We start from the raw sequence: 22,192 nt of genomic DNA, 5'->3' as shown, positions 1-22,192 counted from the left end.
ATGTAAGTAGTGGCAACGATTCAAAACATAATAAATACCTCGGGATTAGTAATAATATGACAAACATGCATAATCTAAAATTGACATCTATTATTGGTGTCATTAAAAAGGGCCGGACAGAAGCACCAACAATAGACGAGCATTAAATGGGGGACTGATGCGAACGGCGAAAGTGAAGGACTTACGTCAGGGTTGCAGCAAGTGGCGGACCACGCTTTATGCCTCTGCTGTGAGACGGGCGTCATATTATACACATATTACCTGCAAAGTGTAAAATTCAGGGATTGTGTAGAATACCTAGTCGTTTTACATGTACATTACCGGGCTTCTTTATTAGTTAATATTTTTTGAACTGTCATATTCAATTTCTAGGAATGTATGGAAAGATGGCTGTAGACTTTCTTTTCTTTTTTCTGTTTGCGTTTCTTCGACCCTCTCCTGCGGGTTTGGGTTAGGCTAGAACAAAGCTGAACCGAATTTGTTTGCGTTTCCGAGCTGAACCGAAAATTATTATGGATACTGTTTTTTGAACATTCAATGCTGTAGGTACTTTATGCAAACCAAGATAAACGAATGTACCTAAAAGTTAATGGCTTCGAGTTAAAATTTTTATAGCAAGAATTCAAAGAATTATTGGATTTACTTTTAGACATCAGATTATCATTTAATATAACAGTTGTGCTAATGCATTAAACAGTATGCTGGGTTTGATTTGTGTAGCCTTCATATTTAGCGTATCAGGACCGCGATTCAGAACTCCTCGATATCTTAACCGAATCGTTCGATTGGATATCGTTCTCGAATCGAAGGGCGCTTTTGGAGCTATTCAGAACGTTCTAGTTAAACGCTAGACTGGGATTCGGATACGATATCGTTATCCAACAGCGTTTACGGAGTTGGCGAATATAGATTATAAGAAAAATTAAATCCTTTTATATACATTTTTAAGACTTTAAAGGCCTTAAATATAGGAATGCATTAGTCTCGCATTAAAATAAATTAATAAAATTGAAAAATAATAAAAGATTTTCATACTACCTTCTTGCTTTGTAAACAATAGGATGTTCGGTAACGTTCATCCGACAACTGTGTTTTGAATAACGTAGCTAGTTGCAGCCTTTGCCGGTCGAGAAGTAAGAGTAATCGTGCGGGAGTGGCGTCATTTCGGTTATTTCGAATACGACAGTTTGCCGTCGATTCGGTTATTGTGAATAAAAATTAAAAGAAATCATACGACATCTAGTCGGATCGGTCGACAACAGAGTTATCGTAAGGCTCTGAATTGACCTGCAGCTTTCGGTGCCACTATATTATATATATAATATAATATATAATAACGCACACACTCAACATAGCCCCGCACTAGGGAAACCCTGTGTCGCGGGTGCCATGGACACACACATAGACAACCACAAATTACACCCATACTCACGCGAGAAATAATTGTAGGTCATACAAATATTTCGCCCGGCCCGGGAATCGAACCTGGGACCTCTGCGTGGCGGTCCGGCATGGTAACCGTTCGGCCACGGAGGCAGTTAAAATAATATAATATAGTATTTTGTTCAATAAACATAGATATTTTCATAAACAAATATCGTTTGTAATTTAATTACCAATTCTTCTAATTGCCTAATTATTCTTACAAGATGAACTATTGCGACACTTGGACGAACATAAAATATTTTTCTTAATACAAAGCAATTCCTATTATGATATTGCTTTGTGCACCTACAATTAACAAATTTTATATATGGCCTAATGCATGTACGACATTTTATATAATACCTACACTTAGAACTTTATAATAGAGTTTATTTCATACATTGCCTGACCGTTTCAGGCATTGCATAGAATTTCCACTTACATACATTGCTCGTAACATGAGCCCATACAGGGTTATTTTTAAAATACCAACAACCTCGCAGGACTAGATTACTACCATCATAAACAACAGCTTTTGTTCCGTGGCTTTTGACAAAACACGATAAGTGTGCTGAAAAGAAACTAAAGCTTTTTGGACTATCTGACACGTCATGTTAGATTTGTATTTGGTAGTAAGTAAGGTTAAACGGACGACTCCCGCGTGTTGTACAAAGTTATCAATGTTTAGAACGATCTACAAGTATGTATTTAAATACGTTTATTTATGTATGAAAGTAAAATCTAACGAATTATTAAAGAAGCAAAAGTTGTTGTTTGTGATGTTAGTAACAGAGTCCTGCGAAGTTGTTAGTAGGTATTTCTAGTCGACGTCAAAAAAAGGAAGAGGTTCTCAATTCGACTGTATATTTCTTTTTCTTTTTTTGATGATTCTTTTTTTTTTGTTGGAAAGAAGGTACCCCAGTAGTGGTCCCACTTGAAGAAAATATTCCACCTCTAAGGGTGGCAAACTAGAGAATGAATCCGGTTTCGCGACTTTCCGGTAACCGATTTCAATAAAACTTGCCAAATAGATATAATTCCACGAACTTTTGAGGTCGGTTTTTTTAGTAGGTACTCTGTACCTACCGAGAGTATAATTTTACAAATATGCCCTGAATATTGGTATCTTGATTAGGTGTCATTACAGTAATTTATAGGATTATGGAGAGAAACATGGCGAAAGGTAGACCTCGGAGTGCATATCTCAACCAGATTAAGAATGTCTTTAAAATTTCCAGATCAAATTTACGGTTAAGAGCACATCAAGCTTAACACTGTGTACTCTGGAACGTTGTTATCGTAAGCGGCATAGAGTTGCATTTAAGTCTTAAGTGTAAAGCTTGACGTGCTCTTGACCCTGTACCAACAATATATGGATATGTGTGTATGAAAAGACAATACGCAACGTGAAACGATGCAGATACGTCAGGAGCGTAGCGTCAGTCTACCCCAGAGGTGGTAAGAAGTGCTAAAATGTGAAGCAAGCCGGCCGGCGTCCGCCGCGTAGTTGCTGCGGCTGGCTACAAACGCGGAAGACGTTATTTTTAGCACATGTCTGTCGACGCGCGACACGTCGCCTCCCTCACACTTTATTGTATTTTTGTTTCTACTATTCTACATTCTTGATTACACTCTTGATTTCATTATGTAGTAGGTACAACATTCCATGAATTGTGTTACTTGCGACATTGTATCAACTTTCTCGCTCGTGACGAAGCAGGCGCCATTTTCACTGGCGCGGAGTCCTTTACTGTAGGTACGTGCGTTGGGTGTCTGTCAGGGCGTCGAAAATGTCGTATAATATTCCATTATAGTTCACCATCTGTGGATTGACGGGGTTAGCAAATTGAACACTTGCTATGGAAAAGTTAGGTTATGCCTGAAATCGTGAAAGTAATATCCTCGGAAAGAATAACTTATGTTTGACGACTAATCAGGTTCAGGTTGTGAGTAACCTAATTGTCTGTCTAGAAGTGTTTACGCACAAATACGATACGAGAATAAATAGTGTGATATGGCTATTTATCTAATACATATTTCCATTCATATACATGTAACAACATGTAATATGAAATTGGCACCAACACTTAAGTGGCTCTTACCGCACATCCCAACATGCGTTTTGATCAACAATTTTTCTTAGGGTCTCGTAGTACACAGGTTCTCTCGTTTGTGACATCACCGGACAGGCGATCTGTCTTGAATGTATTTTGCCAAAATATTTTTTTTTTGCAGTGAAATGGTTTATCGATGGATGCGAGAATAACATCTAACTTTAAATCGGGCATAGAATGTGCGTGCACTGGACGTCAATTATCTCATAACACGACGATCAGACCATTTTTACGGACCTTGAACTTGTAAATTTTATCCTTCTTACATTCTAAGTCACCCAAAACTTTGGGGAAATAAGTTTTATACTTGAAACTGGGAGGAAAGAAAGTAAAGTTCTACAACACCAGTAAATTGTATTATACTAAGGCATCGAGTATATAACCAGAAATAGAGACGAAATGTCATTTAATTTGTTTGAAAACTATTCTGCCAAATCATTACTGTGACAACTGCCCTCCGATTGGCCAGCCCGAGTTCGAAACAATTTACGGGTGTCGTCAACTGTTTCACTTCAAAACGACCAGCTTGCAAACGAACTTGAGCTTTGCTATAATGGATGAAAATTACAAAATTGCCTTTTTAATATTTAATTACCGATGAAATGTGATACCGTTTGTTTTGTAATTAGATGTTTTGCTATTTTCCCTCACCACCGAATAGAACAGCACGGCATTGTTAGAGATGTTATCTTTATTACAATAAATACATAATATTTTTTGGAATATACGGAGACGTACACGCAGGTCAGTAGTTGGCCTGTCTATATTTCAGGGCAAACGAGAGTTGATATTTGTAAGAGTTGTATCGCTAGTGTGTTACCAGGAGTATATGGCCCTCATTTCGTCTCTATTTCCGGTTATATACTGGATGTACTAAGGACTGTAAATAAGAAGTTACAAACGAAAGTTAGAATTTATATTATAAACTGTAATGACTCGAGATTGTAATTTTTACCGCCCGTGCTACGTACAATGAATGTTCTATATTATATATGCGAGGAAATAGATACAACGATAAGTTTATTCCTTGTAAGAATGAATATCGCTTCACAAAATGTACGGATTTTGCAATTGGCGGGAACTTTAATTTTTTTATCACCATTTTGCCAGCTGCGCTTCCATAGATAATACAACTCGAACTAAAATGTACTATATCGTTATTTATTATTTGATAAAATAAAATATTAAGTTTGTCTATAATTATACAACGTATTAAATAATGCAACAAATAATACAATTCAAATTTTGCCATTGGCACACTACGTACCCCGCTCTGATTAGCTTTTCTATAACTCACAGTTTGTCTAGAAGAGATAGCTCTTAGCGATAAGGCCGTCTTTGCTCACTTAGTTTTCAGCTGTCCATGTATACTGTTTTGTTCTGACGTGTGAGCAATAAAGTGTATATCTGTCTTATTTATCTAAAATGTTATCAGGCACAGACGTATGCAGCCACAATGTATGTATGTATGTATGTATGTAGCCACAATGTATGTATGTATGTATGTATGTAGCCACAATGTAAAAATACTGCAGAATTTGAATTCACAAAATAAATTTAGTGAAATAAAAAATATATATAGGTATATAGTTAAATTGTAACCGTTTACTTTTTTATACTTCAAGTTTATGCGAAATGTACGTTCAGATTTTTCGAGCATAAAAACTTTTTGCTTAATCTTGACGTAAAAAGTGCATAAAATGATAATGTAATGATAAACAAGCCCGTGAACATAATTTAGGACACTACGTTCGACTTTGTCTGCACGCCGCGACACTGTTTACAGCAAGTGTGATGAAAAATATTTTCCAGTTTTGGCATCGACGTCACATTATACGCTTTCTATATATGAATCTTTCCTCGTAACCTGAGATTATGTAGGTAATGGTACAATTCGAGATAACAGAGTGTTTTTGTATTGCGATTAGCCTTTTCATTCAGGCAACAACATGCGCTGGTTCTTAGAAGACAGGAGTAGGTGCAACAGCTCCGACCGCAACGTGCGGCACTGTGGCACTGTGGCACTGCGGCCCTGCGGCACGCGCTGAATGCGGTTACGTTTATCTCCCTTTGCGGTCGCAGCTCGTAAACCCCACAAAGTGACGGTCGCTTCGCTTCGTGATGCGATACATACAATTTAAATTGCGCACCGATTAGATTCGTTTCGAAAGGGACACATCGGCTCCCTTTTAATGTATTACTTAATTGTTTATTGTTGATGCTTTTTAACATCTCTTATTCACTCGGATTGAAAAATAGATCGATAAAAATTAGACATGCCTCGTTTCATATCTGACTTTCTGTTTCTATAACGAGTGATTTATCTCTGATACACTAAATTCATGATGTTTCCAAATTAAAAAAACTCCATTGAATGCTTTTGCTTTTTTGTTTTACACGAGTGCAGAGACATGCAAAGCGTGATGTGCATTTTGCTATCGTTGTCGATGTTTCTATAACAATGTGATTAGATTATAAATGATTTTTAATCATTTAAGGAGCAATTGTATTTTTATTTATTCTTTTTTATCATTGAGGTCGAGGAAGTCGATCGTACTGTCCGCATCTTGTTCTTTACATTAAATTGAGTTAACTTATTGTGAACTCCTATTATAAAATGGATAACATTCGATGGATGCGCCTTATAGGTACTTTCACATTAACCTACCAACCCATTTAAGAGACATGGATACTTCCGGTCACTGAGTCGTCCACTAAGACGGACAGAGTTGTACAGATTGTGTTGTTGGATGCGAAGAAAGCCTTTTCAGAAAACAATTCGTATACTGCGTTTGGGCATAATATTCAGTTTGAGACGAATGCTTCAATTGGGTAGTATTGTATGTAGAAACATTGAATCGGCGTGTTTCTTGTCATCTACAGATTATTGTTCAAGCGAGAGTGATCGATAAGCCGCAGTGGCATTGACCGCTGTCCCGCTCCGTCCTCTCCCCGCCCGCGTCCTGTTGCGCCCGCGCTGCCAACTCGCACCCCGCAAATAGCGCCTACCTGTTTATTTTGGCAAGCGCTGCACTTCAATTGATTGCCATTTCGCAATGCTCTCTCGAGCGTCTTTGGACTAGCTCTTCATATTTTCGAATAAGACCATGAATGGCGCTTACTTGTTGCGAGTTCACTTTCAATTTTCGAGTCAAATGTGCTCAAGCAGACGGTGAAAGAAAACACACAACAGTCGCCCTCTCAATTCGCACCACATTATTATTATGTAACTGAGCAATATTATACTTTTGAAAGTATTATAATAAAACTGGTCATAATTTTTAGCTTTTTTTTCTGTATCTTCCAATCTTCGGACTAAATTTCAAAGCGCTCTTAGGAGTGATTCCACACTGTAATATCGTAATGTGTAGACGGACCTAAACAAATAACGTAATCAGTTTTATGAGGGCCTTTATTGTCGTCAGATATGACTGAGTCTTGACTCTTTGGGGCACCGATGCCGCGATGACGCGACGTTCTACTGCCTTTCGTTGGCGGTTTGCATGTGCCGCTAGGGTGACCAATATACTCTATAAACTTTCCACAATTTGATGGAGTTATTCGTGTCGCAAACGCTTAAGGCGGCTCCTGGTCCCGACCTAAAGTATCTTTTTCTGGTATAATGAATTATTGCACTGTGCCTAAAGAGAGCATTCCTACGGGCATTTGCGCCGGCAAAATTAAGCTAATATGATTTATATCTCGATACGTTGCGTACAGTTAAACTGAAATAAACGTTCGGACCCGACAGCAAGTTTATTGAGAGACAGTCTACGTTTTACGCGATGCGGCATGGTGCGCTGAGTCGGCTGGGTGACGTTGTGAGAAAGGTGTATTCGTGGCGACCGGCGGCCGGCGGCAGCGGGCGACGCCGCGCGCGCTCGCTCACTCCGCCGTCATGGCGCGCCCCAAGCAGTCGCGACACGCCGCGCAGAACGACGACCTCCCTCCCCGTGGACCAGGTACAACCACTAAGTTCAAGATCCTGTGTGGAATCTCGCTGCCGTCTGCGATTTCTCCCGCGTGCAAGCGAGCTCTTGCTCCGCTGATACTTAGGGCCCGCGGCCGCGAGACCGCCGCCTCCGTTGAGGACGTGGAAGCGCAGTGCTAACGTGGACGTCGCCGGCATACCATATTGTTTGGTCATGACTGAAACACTAGTTATCATCTCATCGCCACTTCGCTAGAGCCGAGAGTGATTGTAATCGTACCTGTTAACCGCATTCCTTGTATGAACGTGCTTTCAAAAAACCCTGCACACATTGAAATCGTCAATATGGTAAAGATACAACGAACAATTTTTTTTTAGTCTTACCTTTCTCTAATCTCTCTCTCTTTACTCATGATGTATTTTGCTACAGCATTTGACGCACATATTGCATATTTTCTTTAATCACTCGGGTGTGACTGTAAGACTGCGCTTACACGTATGTGTAAGACAATACTGATTGTCGGACCTTGTCTTGGCAGTGCAAACTGGTCGGGATTCCAGGATCACACAACTTGGATCAACTTTCAACGAACTTCCCACGCGCTACACCAGTTTGCTTTAAAAATTTGTTACAATATTGTTGTCTTCACAATCTTTTTGTTTTGTTTGTTTTTTTAAAACGGTTTTTATGGCGTACGCATCTACCTAATACACTTTGGTTGCTTTTCCTGCTATGCAATTTATCCCAAATTGTACATCAGAATGTAGTAAAAATTAAATAATTCATCAATGTCCCCGTGAATATGTCTAATCATAACGTTTATTATTGTTAGACTCGTCTGCGTTTGCGTTCTTATTAAGTATAGAGTAGGCGAGACAGTTGCGTCCATTGGCATTAACTCTACGATAAGCGTGAAACTTAGAATGCCACTAGGTACTTCTGTGAGCTTTGTTTACCGACCAAAACTTTATTTGTTGATCTCGCGATCGCGACTGCGACTGGGCTCGTGTCGAGTTCATTTACGGACAATATTCATTGACCGTTTTGCACTTCACGCACTCCTCCGTAGTAAACGAAATACTAAATATTATATACATTCGATGGAGGGTTAGCGTTAGGCCAATAACTGACGTCGCTGGGGAAATAAGAATTAAAAAGATGTGTGGTGGTGTTACAGTTGAGTCTCTGATCTACTGGCGGTGCGCGGCGCGGTCCGGCGCGGCGCTGGGCGCGGGGCTGGTGGTGCTGGTGGCGCTGGCGTGCTGCAGCGTCGTCTCTGTGCTGGCGTACGTTGCACTGCTCACGCTCTCCGCCGCCGTCGCCTTCCGCGTCTACAAGAACGTGCTGCAGGCAGTACAAAAGACCAATGAAGGACATCCATTTAAGTGAGTAAAAACACCATGCCTTTAATAATACCTACTACTTACTGCTAAAGGCGTCCACCTGTTTGTGAAGGAATTTTTATCGTACAACAAATATAATGAACTAATAATCGTAATCTCTTTTTTAATGGACTTCAAAAAAGAAGGAGCTTCTCAATTGGACTGCATTTTCTTGTTGTGTATATTACGCGATTACTCCGGCCTTTGAAACTGATTTTGATGATTCTTTTTTTGGAAAGAGGGTAGCTCACCTCAGTGTTGGTCCCATTTAAATTTGAAAAAATATTCCACCTCGAAGGGTGGCAAACTAGGTGATCAATCCGGTTTCGCGCGCCTTACTTTAACCGATTACAATCAAATTTGTCAAAAGCAAATAATATCGACTTTTTTCCAGCAAACCTTTGAGGTCGGTTTTTTAAATATAATTTTTAATACAAAGATCAAACAGTGAGAACAACTTTCTTCGAATCGGCTGGATCCCAATCAACGTCTTCTACCAAACCGTGGCAGACGTTATGTTAACTAAGTCACGGAACGAATTAGCGGACCTTACGAATTTTTGTATGTGCTTGTTGCTAATCTTGCTTATTCTGCGAGAAATCGATTTCTTCACTCAGCCAGTTAAATTATTAAATATACATAAGTGTTGTAGTCATGACGAGTAACTGAAAATGAATTAAACAACCAGCATTTTCGGTGCAGCGCTCTCCAGAGACAAATATTATCTCTGTTTGTTGTACGGCAAAAAGTGATAATCTGTGATTAAGATAATAATTAATGCGTATTCGATAGTATTTTGGTTGCCAGCGCCTTAGCTGCGGCTGTGTGCAAGGCGCACTCTGCGCTTGCGGGTCAATGAATCAACCGGCTTGCTGGGCAACTCCACGTGTTCGTATAATCAGCTGAACAGTATTCGACTACTTACCTCGCCGGTTAACCGAGCGTAATATCGTAACGCACATCACCTGCGCTTGTATTCCATTTATTACAAGGTGAATACTATTTATATGTATACGAATATCTTACGTGACATAAACAATCCAAAAAGTGTTGGATTCGGTTTTCCAAAATTTTGTTGCACCTTGTAATAATTTCTATTTTTGTATTGTGCAATTTGTACTGACTTTTTGGCCAACACATTACATACGTAATTTAGGCAAGTTAAATCTTGCCTGGAAATAAAATTTAAATAAATTTACTTTAATTTTTTGTTTAGAATACTTAAATAAAAACAATTAAAGCTAAAACTTAAAAAAAAATTATGTACATGTAAATTAATACATGTATATTTAGCATGAAATTTAAGTATAAAGATGGATGAGATTGGCACGGGATCGTGGGGAGTGGCACAGAAACTTGGAGGCCTATACCCAGCAGTGGGTGAAGTCAGGCTGTATATGATGATGATGATGAAATCTTGCCTCACACAGAGGGCTATTTTACCTCTGTTTTCTATTTTACGTGATTGTGCGACTTGGGTAATTTTTGCCAACAACTAAATATTATTTACATCAATCACACTTGCTCGTAAACAGTGTCATGATCGATGACATGCAGGCAAAGTCGACCGTGATGTCCTAAATTATGCCCATGGTTTTTCATTATGTTATCGCCTTATGGATTTTTTACGTCAAGATTAAGCAAAAAGTATTTATGCTCGAAAAATCTGAATGTATATTTTGCATAAAATTTAAGTATAAAAAAAGCCGAAGTTTTGCAATTTAATTATATTTTACTAAATTTATTTTGTGTATTCAAATAGTACAGTAATTTCAGAATTTGGAAATTGTTTATTCTATATCTCAGGGGCATACAAGCAAAACCGTCTCTGTCTAAAATTGACTTCTTTTGTATTGTATTGTCATTTTGTTTGTGACGTCAAATGCTTCGAGGCGGTAATTTCAGTTAGTTGCGGAGACGTATAGGTTCTCCGAAAATCGCTCCGAAAGACGGGGGTAAGGCGCAAACTTGACAATGTCCATGATTGGGTCAGAAACAAAGACGATATTGTCCATTTCAAATAATCACAGCGCGTTTTACTTCATAGATTCAATACGGCGGTTGTAACTTTTTGTAGGGAGATTACGCTTGAAAGTTTTATTTATTGTTTTTTTCTGTTTAATCGTTTGAAAATGGAAGAAAATGTGCACCCAGTTTGTTCAAGACATTCTAGGTAACGTAGTCGTGATCCAGACATATGGAAGAGAACCTTATTCATAGTCATAGAATAATAGAGAACATTATTGTCAACTACATTTTCTTGCACATGGAAAGTTTGCTTTTTGAATGCAGTTTTTGTTTTTGAGTAGGTACATGTTTACGATATGCACCGAAAAGACAGCTCTCGTTTCCAACGTGTGAACATTTTGATGGAAAACATAAGTGCACATCTCAGTTCATTCGTCAATTATGATACCTACTTGTACTTCCTACATAAACATAAACAAACATGATTCGGTAATTTTCTTTCGTTAACATTTTCGTTTCGGCTGATACAAATTTAGGTCTTTTACCCTACTGTCAAACTTATGAAAATGGCGCAACCGTTTTAGATGCAAAATTGCCACATTCCCACCTGTTAAGATGCAAAGTCGGTAATATACACTCATTAGAAACAAATTCGTTAATGTCCGTCGTATTTTATTTTTTTATTAGGGTATTATCATTTGTTTTTGTTTTGTTTAATTTTGCAAATTGTAATACCATCCAACAAGTAGTCAATTTTTGTGACTAATAGATGGCAAGAAGATGGTGAAACGAAAACATCTCGTGCCTTTTATAACATTTTAGTTCGAGTTGTATTATAAGATATAGAAGAAAAGCAGGCAATCTAAAAAAAAAACCGCCATTGCAAAATCCATAATACTCTGGCCACACAGAGGCGGCCGCGGAAGCGTTCCGGGCGCTTTTTTTTAGTGTAAACGGATCTAAGCTAGCTGTTGTGGTTCTCGAGATTGAGTAATGGTGCTGCTGGAATAAAAGCTTATTTCCAGGGTAGACAGTAAAACATTCTTATAACTTTTGAGCGGCGGACCGACAAAATCTAGTTTTTTGCGACTAGAACTGACTAAATAGCAACATCGAAACCTCGAGTTATTAAATTCTAACATACTCTCGTTAGTAATCTCTTATTTACCGCCGTAATCTTAATACATAATGTACTATAAAGTAAGTAGATCTATACTTACATGATATTATTATCCAGTTTCTTATAATTGCTATTCAATATTTTGTTTTCCCCTTGTCTCATGTCACATTGTAAGTAACAACTGTATGACGTAATCGTCTTTTTAAAACCTTTGATGACTTAAATGGCAAATGTGACTCATGCATTTGTAAGTTGTTACGTTAGGCCTCCGTCGTCGATAGGACCAGACGACATTTCAACTTAAATGTGGAATACTTTTTATTCCAATTACCGTTTATAGGGCTATTTAAAATATATTCTTTTCTGTAGAATGGCATTCGCCAATCTTTTTTTTTTGCATTAGTTTTACCAATAACGGTACGAACCTAAACTCTTTTTATGTACGTATATGTATAAACCTATACGTACATAAAAAGTGAAATTACAGCTATAGTGCCTACTTCTATTCTTAAATTTGACGTTCAAATAATGGAGTAAATTCGTTTTAAAGACTACATCACACCTGCATCATAGTTTACAAACAGCTGTGGAGAAAATATATTTTGTAAATATCTTATGTCCTCCTCTATCCAGTACCTGCTTCTGTCATGAATTAATGATCCTTTAATCGTGACCGTATCAAACGATTATAAAATTCTATTCGGCATTAAGTTACCTACAGTCAAGTACACACTGACTGCAGTATACTTTAAATTTTTGCTTAGAATACTTAAATTAAAAAAATTAAAGCTAAAACTTAAAAAAAATATTTGAATACTTACAATAGTTCATACATGTTAGAAAATGGGGTGGACAAATCATTTAATGGTACAGTCAAGCATCGCGCGATACAATGAACGCAGTGCAATGTAATAGTAATAGCGACTATGTCGTGGGCGAAGTTTACTCTAATGTTGTAATCTACTTTTCGTCACACTTATCCGTAACAAGTCTCATGACATGCAAGCAAAGTCGACCTTAATGAACGATCTGAATTACGTCCGCGGTCTTTTGCATCAGATTTTTTTTATTTCATTGGGCTGTACTTTCTTTTAAACACGTTAAATTTAATTGATAAGTATTAAAGTTGAGAAAATGAGAATGTATTTCTCACAAGCTTGAAGTATAGAAATAAAACTAAATATTTGCAATGTAACTAATTTTTTTTTTATATAATATCAAGTGACGGGACAAACAAGCCGTGTGGCTGATGGTAAGTTACACACCTTTCCATAACAGTTGCAGTGCCACTGAGAGTTCTGAATCGCATAGATCTGAGGGGCACTACCTGTACGCTTGTCACCGAGGTATAAGTTAACTGCTTGGGTGGGGCTGCCCATGTGCCTGTAATTTCACCAGCACCCTTATCCTTCAAAACCAGAACGCAGTAATGCTCCCATGACTGCTTGGCGGCAGAAATAGGTGAGGGGGCAGTACTTTCTTGGACGAACTCTTTCACAAGGAGTTCTACTGCTACTAATTTTATAAATTCAAATTCTACAGTAAATTTAATGCTTTGAAATTATTTATTGTATATCTAATACATAATGGCTGTATTCGTTTTTGCCTTTTACAACATTGTAGTTCGAGTTGGAAGAATGTAACTGGCCATCTGTTTGTATAAAAAAGAGCCGCCATTTGCAGAATCAGTAAAATTGTTGTGTTGTGAAGCCACTATTATTTATTCAAGAAATAAATTATCATTTTATTTATTTCAATGTGATGAAAAACATTGTATGTGTGTGACGCGGGTGGTAAAAATTACAAACTTCGAGTAATTAAATTTAAAAAATTGTAATACACTTCACAACTAAAACAACGTCTGGTTTGCCGCCCTTAATGTACTATTATCTATCGGAGAGGAGCAGTGGGAAGTCGCAGGCAAGGTCCGGGGACGGGCGCGAGCCGAGCGCTCTGTCACGTCACGCTTGGCGGGAGATGGACGTACTTAACATTTACCCGTATGTCAGTGACACAAAAGCACACAGCACAGAGTTTTACTAAGGAAAAGGAAATTTATCCTCCTACGTTAACGTTCCTTTTAAGAGTGTACATTTATTTTACCTATGGAGTAAACGGCTTTTGACTTTGACTTTGTATAACATTTTGTCACCGAATAGATATATCACGTAATAAGACGAGTTTCCTATATCTATTTTTTCATCCCAGGCAACTGAACCTACATGGAAATTGTCTGGCCTAATAAAAATTATGTCTATTGGATATTCAAAACTTTTTACATGGCAACATTATGTTAGCGCCGATTTCAATTAAATTGATCAGGGGGCCTACCACGACCTCTTAAAACAATATTACTTTAACCTTACATTGACTTTGCGTACCATAACGCGCTTAAGTACGTTTATTGTAATGTTAAAACTATGATGTTTTATTCGCAGCTTTGTGACTATTCATTCCCTCAGTTCGTACCATGACACGACGTTAACATTAAAGTAATAATGCTCTTATGTCAAATTTAGCAATCTTAAAATAGGTACACGGATGCAGTGGAAACAATATTATTTTCAGTTTTATTGTCTTAATATTGATTTGTAATGATTAAAAGTTAAGTTGAACTTATTTATTTACATATATCTCTTCAATATTTTGTTTAATTTTTTATTTATTAACACATAGTAAATAATTTTTCTTTAAATAAAAATACGCGATGTTTAATTCATAAAATTATAACAGCGCCGTCTATATGCTCATTGGCGAAACTTACACTTGACACTAGACTATAGTTCCGAACTCACAACGTGACTATCAAAACTCGAGCTTGTTTTATTTATTTTTCTTCATGAAAATGCGGAATAATTATTGAAAACAAAGTAATTTTTATAGATTTTATTATTACATACTTTTCTTAACAGTCAAAATTCTCTTAATGTAAATAACATTAAGTACCTACTTTAAACATTATACTACGATAAGACGATTCGGAACATCAAAAAAAAAAGAGATGGCATTATATAGTTGACATAGCGTTATCTATTTCCTATTTTTAGTAAGGAATAGACAATATTGGGAAATCATTCGTTCTTTCAATCACTTTTGCAATAATACATTACTTGGTTCACGGGTTCGTCATGGTACGAATATGAGTACTATTAGAATAAGCTTACATTGAAATAAGATTGTTTGTGGAAAGGTTATGGTAGGCCCCCTGACCTACAGCCTCCTTGAATGAGAGCAGTTGAAGCGAAAGTGTTTATTTATGTACCCAATATCGGGTGCTAATCCTTGCGGTTAAGAGACTGTCGATTGTTTACAGCGCTGTAGTTTTTTCATACCAATATACACAAACTGGCAGGAAAACACCGACAGCGCCCACGGGAGATGTGCGACGTGTGAGACATGTTTTTCGCTTTAAAAACGCACTTACTAAGTATTTCCTTGTCTTGTTTGAATTAGGGTAATCCCTAAGTGTCCCCGTCCTTAACAATCTTAAGGTAAAACAGATTTTTTTTTAAATTTCGTAACAATAGAGCTCCTTGTGAACGAGTTCGTACAGGTTGGTACTGCCACCTTACCTATTTCTGCCGCCAAGCAGTAATGTCAGCATTACTGTATTCCGGTTTTGAAGGGTAAGGGTGCTGGTGAAATTACGGGCACTTAAGTACGTAAGTAAGCACCCTGAGACCTAAGTTGACAAGTCCCATGACTTGTCAACTTAAGTCTCAGGGTGGCGGGCGCAGTGGCGGATTTGCAGTCTTGGCCGCCCTAGGCCCCAGGCCATGTAGTCTCATCATATACTGGTAGACTACATAATGAATTGACTTGACTTTATTGCCAACTCTTATCGAAATCGATTAAAACATTTGGTTAACAGTAATAGCTGCTAGTTTTTAATATTTTCGGAGGTTTCAGATTTAAATAAAACATTTAAGATCTCAGCCAACTTACACAAAACCTAAATAAATTATACACTTGAACCTTCCTCATGAATCACTCTGTCTGTTGGTGGAAACCGCATGAAAATCCGTTCAGTAGTTTTGACGTTATCGCGATCAGACAGACTGACGCGGTAGTGATAATACATTACATTATATGTGGATATGTAAACATATCTATATTTTATACACAAATGTACGAAAGTGATTTAGGAAGATTATTATTACACGATGCGGTGCAGTGCGGCCCGCCATAATGTGCGCGAGCCTTTGGATTATTTAGGTACTTTGAGTTATTTGTTGTATCAGTGAATTTTTTGTCACGATTGGCCGCCCTAAGCCCGGGCCTACTGGGCCTTAGGGCAAATCCGCCACTGGTGACAGTGCTCCTCAGATCTTTGCGATTTAAAGCTACGAGTGGCACTGCAACTGTTATAGACAGGCGTGTAGCTTACCATCAGGCGCACGACGTTTTCGTCCCGTCACTTGATAGTATAAAAAAAACCTAATGTATATACGAATTTATGTCATTTGTGGCCTGAACTTTATATAAATTTACCAAGAATCGGTGAGTATAAGTTAAGGTAATGAAACAATCTGTCAGCCAATACCGAAGTTTTAAGAGACCCGTATTGTACTTTTTTATGATAATGAAGTACGACGCGTAAGTGCCGCCTCGGCCACCCTAGGGAAGTAAGGTCACACTTTAAGTGGTTCGCGGCGTGGTTGCAGATGGCTGCTGGAGCAGGACATCAGCGTGCCGGCGGAGCGCGCGCAGTCGCTGGCGGCCGCCGCCACCGCGCACCTCAACGCGGCGCTCACCGAACTGCGCAGGTAAACAGCGTCTCATCTTAGCCAGTGTTTTCACCAACGGTATACTACCTGCCTTTTCTTCTACTGAAAAGGTAGAAATCATTATTTAGGTCTTTCAATTGCGCGCCATCATCAATTTTGTTTCTGGCTTAAGTCCGTCACTCGTGTCTCTTCCAGCGCTCTTTTGTTTTTCTCTCTGTTACATAGACCAATTTCCGTCAACGATGTAGCAAGTGGCCTCGTCTCCGTGTATAACTAGTATGAGCGCACTGGCTACGTTTATTACTTATTTATAAATTAAAAATAATATGTAGGTCTACATAAACTAAAATGTTACTCAATCTCGCATTTGGCGATTGACGTTGCGTCCGAATCGGACACCAGTGGATAGCATTTCAACTTGACTAAATACGATCTTATATGTATACGTATACAAAGACATTCAGTTTTGTATCTGCACATTTGACAAGGTCTATACTACATAATTATGAATAGTTGACGCTGACTCTGCAAGAGCCCGCTGTATTGCAATACCTACTCAGTGCATGGGATTGCTTAATAGCAACGTACATTGAACGATCAAGGTCAGCGAAGAGATGTGAAAAATGCACCTAACCTACTATCGTGGGATCAATGCCTTGTTTATGCGCATGAGTGCCACTGCGAAAAACAAACATACTAAATCCAACTTTATGATATTTTTGACGTAGATTATTTTTGGTGGAGGACTTGGTGGACTCGCTGAAGTTCGGCGTGCTGCTGTGGTGCCTCACGTACGTCGGCGCCTGCTTCAATGGTATCACGCTCATCATCCTCGGTACGTACAGTCAGCCACGTAACTATACATACCTACGTAATACTACTTGTACAAACTGTCACTTTTTTTAAATATGTACTATACAATTTTTAATAAACAATTGCGACAGTTACGTATTACTCTAGGTACAAGCGACCGTACCACCAAACGTAGAGCACTCATTGGACCAAGACAGTAGTACAGTTTAATTCATTGCGAGGGCCCCTATATCATATAGCTCGTCGGACATTTCATTGATCAATCGCCCGCGCGCTGTCCGTATGTTTGATTGATACTTAACAGTCGCATGTAATAGGTAAGTAATTGAATATCGATATTTTGATTCGACTTCAATTCAAGTAGCCAACAAAGCGCCCCGCACTCGCATTCGAATGAACCGAACCGAAATGTATCGTGCACCGAACACGTGGGCCATTCGCAGTTAGGGTACAGATTGTTTGTACACGTCGCTTTTTTGTTTCCATTTTAACTTGAATCTCCTTGTACGGTTTTAGTTAACACAATGTTTCGGCGTCCTTTGTACTAACTTATATGAGTGAAACTAAAGCTTAAGAATTTAATGGAAACCCGTGCGTAACTGCGTGTGTGTTGATGATTAGATTTATTTATTTTACTGTATAGAAGAATAAATTACGCAAATGCAATACGTTCGTATCAAACAAAGAATAAATTTACCTCAAATTCTCGAAGATTTTGTTCTCTTGTGGCAATAAACAATAACAAGTCTGACGTACTAAGGAAATGTCGTTGGAAATGTTGCGTTTTCCCGGACGCAAAACAGCCGCAGCGCGTCCAGTGAACGTCAAGCGGATAAATAAAATTGCGCGCGCAGACCTGGATTATTCTTATTCTTCTGCGCCTTATTCTCCGGGAAATTATTGGTGAAACCGCAGCATTATTCATTGTATTTTTTAAAACGTGGGCTGGACTTTGCGCACTCAATGTGGTCGACGGCTTGTAAATTGTATTGGAAATTTCCAAATGTGGAAAGCATTCGGTGAACCTAAGACTGTTAAAAGACCAGTCGTCGCGGGCGCGCTACATACCTTTTCGGTACTATGCTTGCCGTGTACCGGTTGTGAAGCCACCGTAGTTTAAGGTCCTAGAAATAAAGTACATATAAACAGATTTTTTTAATATATGGAATTAATTATTTTCCCAGAGTCATAATTTTATAACGTGTAGCAAATAATTATTTCTTTTTCCTCAGGCTGGATAGCGTTGTTCACTCTACCGAAGGCTTACGAGATGAACAAGGCGCAGGTGGACGCCAATCTCGAGTTGGCGCGTGCCAAGATCAACGAGATCTCTTCTAAGTACGACTTCGTTCATTCATTTCTACACCCTTCGACTAACATTTCTTTATACACGCACTGTACTTACCCCTTTCTATTATTAATGTAACTCCTACTTTTTCCACCTATGTTTTTAACAATACATTACTGCAGAGGCCGGGAAGTAAGGGATTGCCCGACGAGTATGGGTGACGAGGCCGAACGCTAGCGAAACCTTGTATTAATACGAGTTAAACAATACCCGTCCCCACCGAGGCATATATAGTACTTTTCTCAAACATTCTTAGGAAATAAGGGTAAAGAGAGGAAACCATCTTTAAAAATTAAAAAATATTAATTAATATTAAAGGCCCTTGTTTTAATTTAGGGGGAGCACAATACATTACTGTATTTTTGTTATCCCTCTTCTCACTAGAACTCATTTTTGCGACGTAAATACAAAAAGAAACGAAAAATTAGAAATGCGTACCAAAGCACTTTAGTTTATTACACCACAATTTTCTTTTTTTTTAAAAAGAAAAGTGGTACAAATTACTCAATTAATTATTGATAATAGATTGGTTCAGAAGTTAAAATTCCAATAAAAAAATGGCGAGTTTTTAACCGACTTCAAAAAAGGAGCAGATTCTCAATTCGACTGTATGTTCTTTTTCTTGTATGTATGTTACGCGATAACTCCGGTATTTGTGAACCGATTTTCATGATTCTTTTTTTGTTGGAAATGAGATACTTCCATAGTGGTCCCATTTCATTTTGAAGAAAGTCATCCACTTAGAAGGGTGGGTGTTCACGCTTGAAGATCCATTTCTATAAATAGCGCCTAACTTTAATTTAGGAGCAATTACTTTAGTGGTTGATTTTGCTATTTCTCCAATTCAAGGCGTTTTTCTCTCTATATACTTTGAGTAGTGAGAAGCGATTTTTATTATCTCCAGTGTCAAGTCCTGTATAGTGGCGAACTAGGGGATATTTCAATAAAACTTAGCAAATAGACGTAATTCCACGTACTTTTGAGGTCGTTCTTTTTTAGTACTCTGTACTGAGATTATTATAGTTACAGTTTTTCTACAAATTAATTTTTAGTTTAAGTATTATTTCCTTTTGAGTTTCTTAATTATTTGTTACTTGTTTAATTAAGCTGCTGGCTCCATAGCAAGTGCTCAAAAAAAAATATTTTAAATAAGTTTAGAGTAGCTGACAGTAATGTGTTGTCATATTTAAGGCCTTGGCCGGGAAGATGTCGCACGGTCCATAAATGACAAACTTTTCGTGTTCGTTTTTTGAAAGTCATGCAATTATTTTCGGGTATGTTTTAGGAAAATGTACTTAGCAAACATTTTCGTTGGCACATTCGTAAAACGACGTGTTGATGAATGGCTTCTGGGAGCTGAATTGTTCTTTTGTCGCAGGGTGCGGGCGGCGGTGCCTCTGGGCCGGAAGGCGGAGAGCGAGAAGGACAAGTAGAGCCGAGGGCCCTCGGCGCCGAGTACTTCACTGTTTGTTATATTTATTACATTATCTACTATTACTACCTTACGTGTAAAGCTTTATGAGACGAGTCATGCGGAGATTATTGTATTTGCTTTTTGAAATTTTAAATTAAAATAACTGTCGAACCAAACACGACTTTTTCATTCTTGCCTTTCCAAGTCGTGTCATTCTGACAAGACGTCGTCTAGCAGACACACAGGCCTTCGCTCCACAATTAGGTGGTCAGAAATGTATCACGGCGCTTACTTCCACTTGTTTGAAGTTACAATGCTGCCTTGAAATGGTCGACATTGTAGGGTCTGGGGATCACTATCCCTTTGCTAATGTAATCCTATCTATCCCATACATAGGAACACATTAGGCTCAAAGTAGCCATCAGGTACACTAGTCAGTTAAAATATGATTTAGTACCAGTGGAGCTCCTTGTGACAGAGTACGTCCAGGGAAGTACTGCCACCTTACCTATTTCTGCAGCCAAGTAATATCGTGAGCATTACTGCTTTCCGGTTTTGCAGGGAAAGGGTGCTGGTGAAATTATAAGCACATGGGACTTGTCAACTTATGTCTCAGGGTGACGGGCGCAGTGGCAGTGCCCTTTGGATCTTTGCGTTTTGAAGTTCTGAGTGGCACTGCGTCTGTTATGGACAGGAGTGTCACTTAACACCAGGCGCACAACTTGTTCGTCCTGTCACTGGGTATTATACAAAACAAAGATGGAACATCATAATCAACACTTAGTTAGCGCTGCTAAAAATGTCCAAAAACATACCGACAAACATATACATAAAATATATTCGTTATTACGCGAGTCGACCTGCTCTGACTGTGCTTGAAGTAAAGTTCAAGCCATAACACAGAAAAGTAAACCCACAAAACGTGATCAAAACTTGCACACCGAGGGTTTCGTCCTCAAGACACATTTATAATTTAAATTTCATTTTCACAAACTTTTGGATCTTCATTATATTTATAAAATACTATCCATCAGTAGGTACCTTTTTTCCTTTTGTTAATCAAAGCTTCGGAGCTATAGCTCCGCTTGCTTAAAACTGTTATACAGTTAACGATTGTATTGTTAAGTACTCTGTGATACTTACCTTATTTCTTTTGCAACGTGAGGACAGTCGCATCATCGAGCCGTTGCTAACTTAGCGGTCTTACCGCTAAATATAGAAAAAAACAAATTGCCAGATTTTTGTCTGTCATGTGGTCATTAATTATTGCAGCAAGTAAAACAAACATAACAACACAATAGTTAATAACAATAATTGTTGATCAGAAGATTAGATTCAAAAGTGCTCTACCCTAAGTTTGGAACAAAACAACACTTCACTGCAGCTGTGCAAGTATACTTAAGAATAAGATGACAGAGAAACGAAAATTGTAAAATATATATGAGTTTAGCAGGTAAAGAATTTGCCCAGAATTGGTCAACAGCGTGAAGTGGTTTTTGGTAAAAAATCAGCTTTTTTGCAATTAATGAATATTTTGAGTGAAACGCAAAGTTTTTTCCTAACTCAAGCAACAGATAATTCTTAATCTGTTTACCAAATTTTTATTGGGTAACTTTTTTATGTAAAACATGCATAGGTACATGTGTTTTTTCTTTCTATCTGTAATAAGCGTGTAAAAATGAGTTTACAGTTCAGCCATTAACACATCTGCTACAACTTCTATACTTATCAGCTGCAGATCGGTCGTCTTCGTCTTGATTGTTAAAGGAAGCAAATGCTACTACGACTTGGACACTGATGAACTTGGGTAAGGGGTGGCCCGAAATCCGCGTGGACTTGTATACGATCTAGCCCGTTCGAGCGCACTCGGTCCAGAGCAGTCGTATAGTGAAAACCCGGGTTTAACTCGTGTAATAAATTAAGTACCAGACCTGATGGTGCCCAAATAG

The 22,192-nt window shown here is 38.3% G+C and overlaps 1 protein-coding gene across 6 annotated transcripts in view; it reads left to right on the top strand.

Annotated features, from left to right (window-relative positions):
• Positions 1 to 20,419, top strand: part of LOC113225885 (reticulon-3-B) — a 34,337-nt gene extending 13,918 nt beyond the window's left edge. For 5 of the 6 annotated variants that reach the window (XM_026458344.1, XM_026458343.1, XM_026458346.1 and 2 more), the window contains 5 exons: positions 8,649 to 8,856; positions 16,606 to 16,707; positions 17,397 to 17,503; positions 18,714 to 18,819; positions 20,208 to 20,419. In XM_026458344.1, coding sequence (XP_026314129.1) covers positions 8,649 to 8,856; positions 16,606 to 16,707; positions 17,397 to 17,503; positions 18,714 to 18,819; positions 20,208 to 20,262 — 578 coding nt within the window. In that variant the 3' untranslated portion in view covers positions 20,263 to 20,419. Of the gene's footprint in view, positions 1 to 7,368; positions 7,502 to 8,648; positions 8,857 to 16,605; positions 16,708 to 17,396; positions 17,504 to 18,713; positions 18,820 to 20,207 lie in introns of those variants that run through there. The other variant, XM_026458347.1, reaches the window with a different exon arrangement.
• The last annotated feature ends 1,773 nt before the right edge of the window (positions 20,420 to 22,192 follow it).

The sequence above is a fragment of the Hyposmocoma kahamanoa genome, unplaced genomic scaffold (assembly GCF_003589595.1).
Source record: "Hyposmocoma kahamanoa isolate Upper Pololo Valley unplaced genomic scaffold, ASM358959v1 179, whole genome shotgun sequence".
Lineage (NCBI taxonomy): Eukaryota > Metazoa > Arthropoda > Insecta > Lepidoptera > Cosmopterigidae > Hyposmocoma > Hyposmocoma kahamanoa.
Note: the sequence above shows the minus strand (reverse complement) of the source record. Positions and strands in the feature narration are given on the sequence as shown.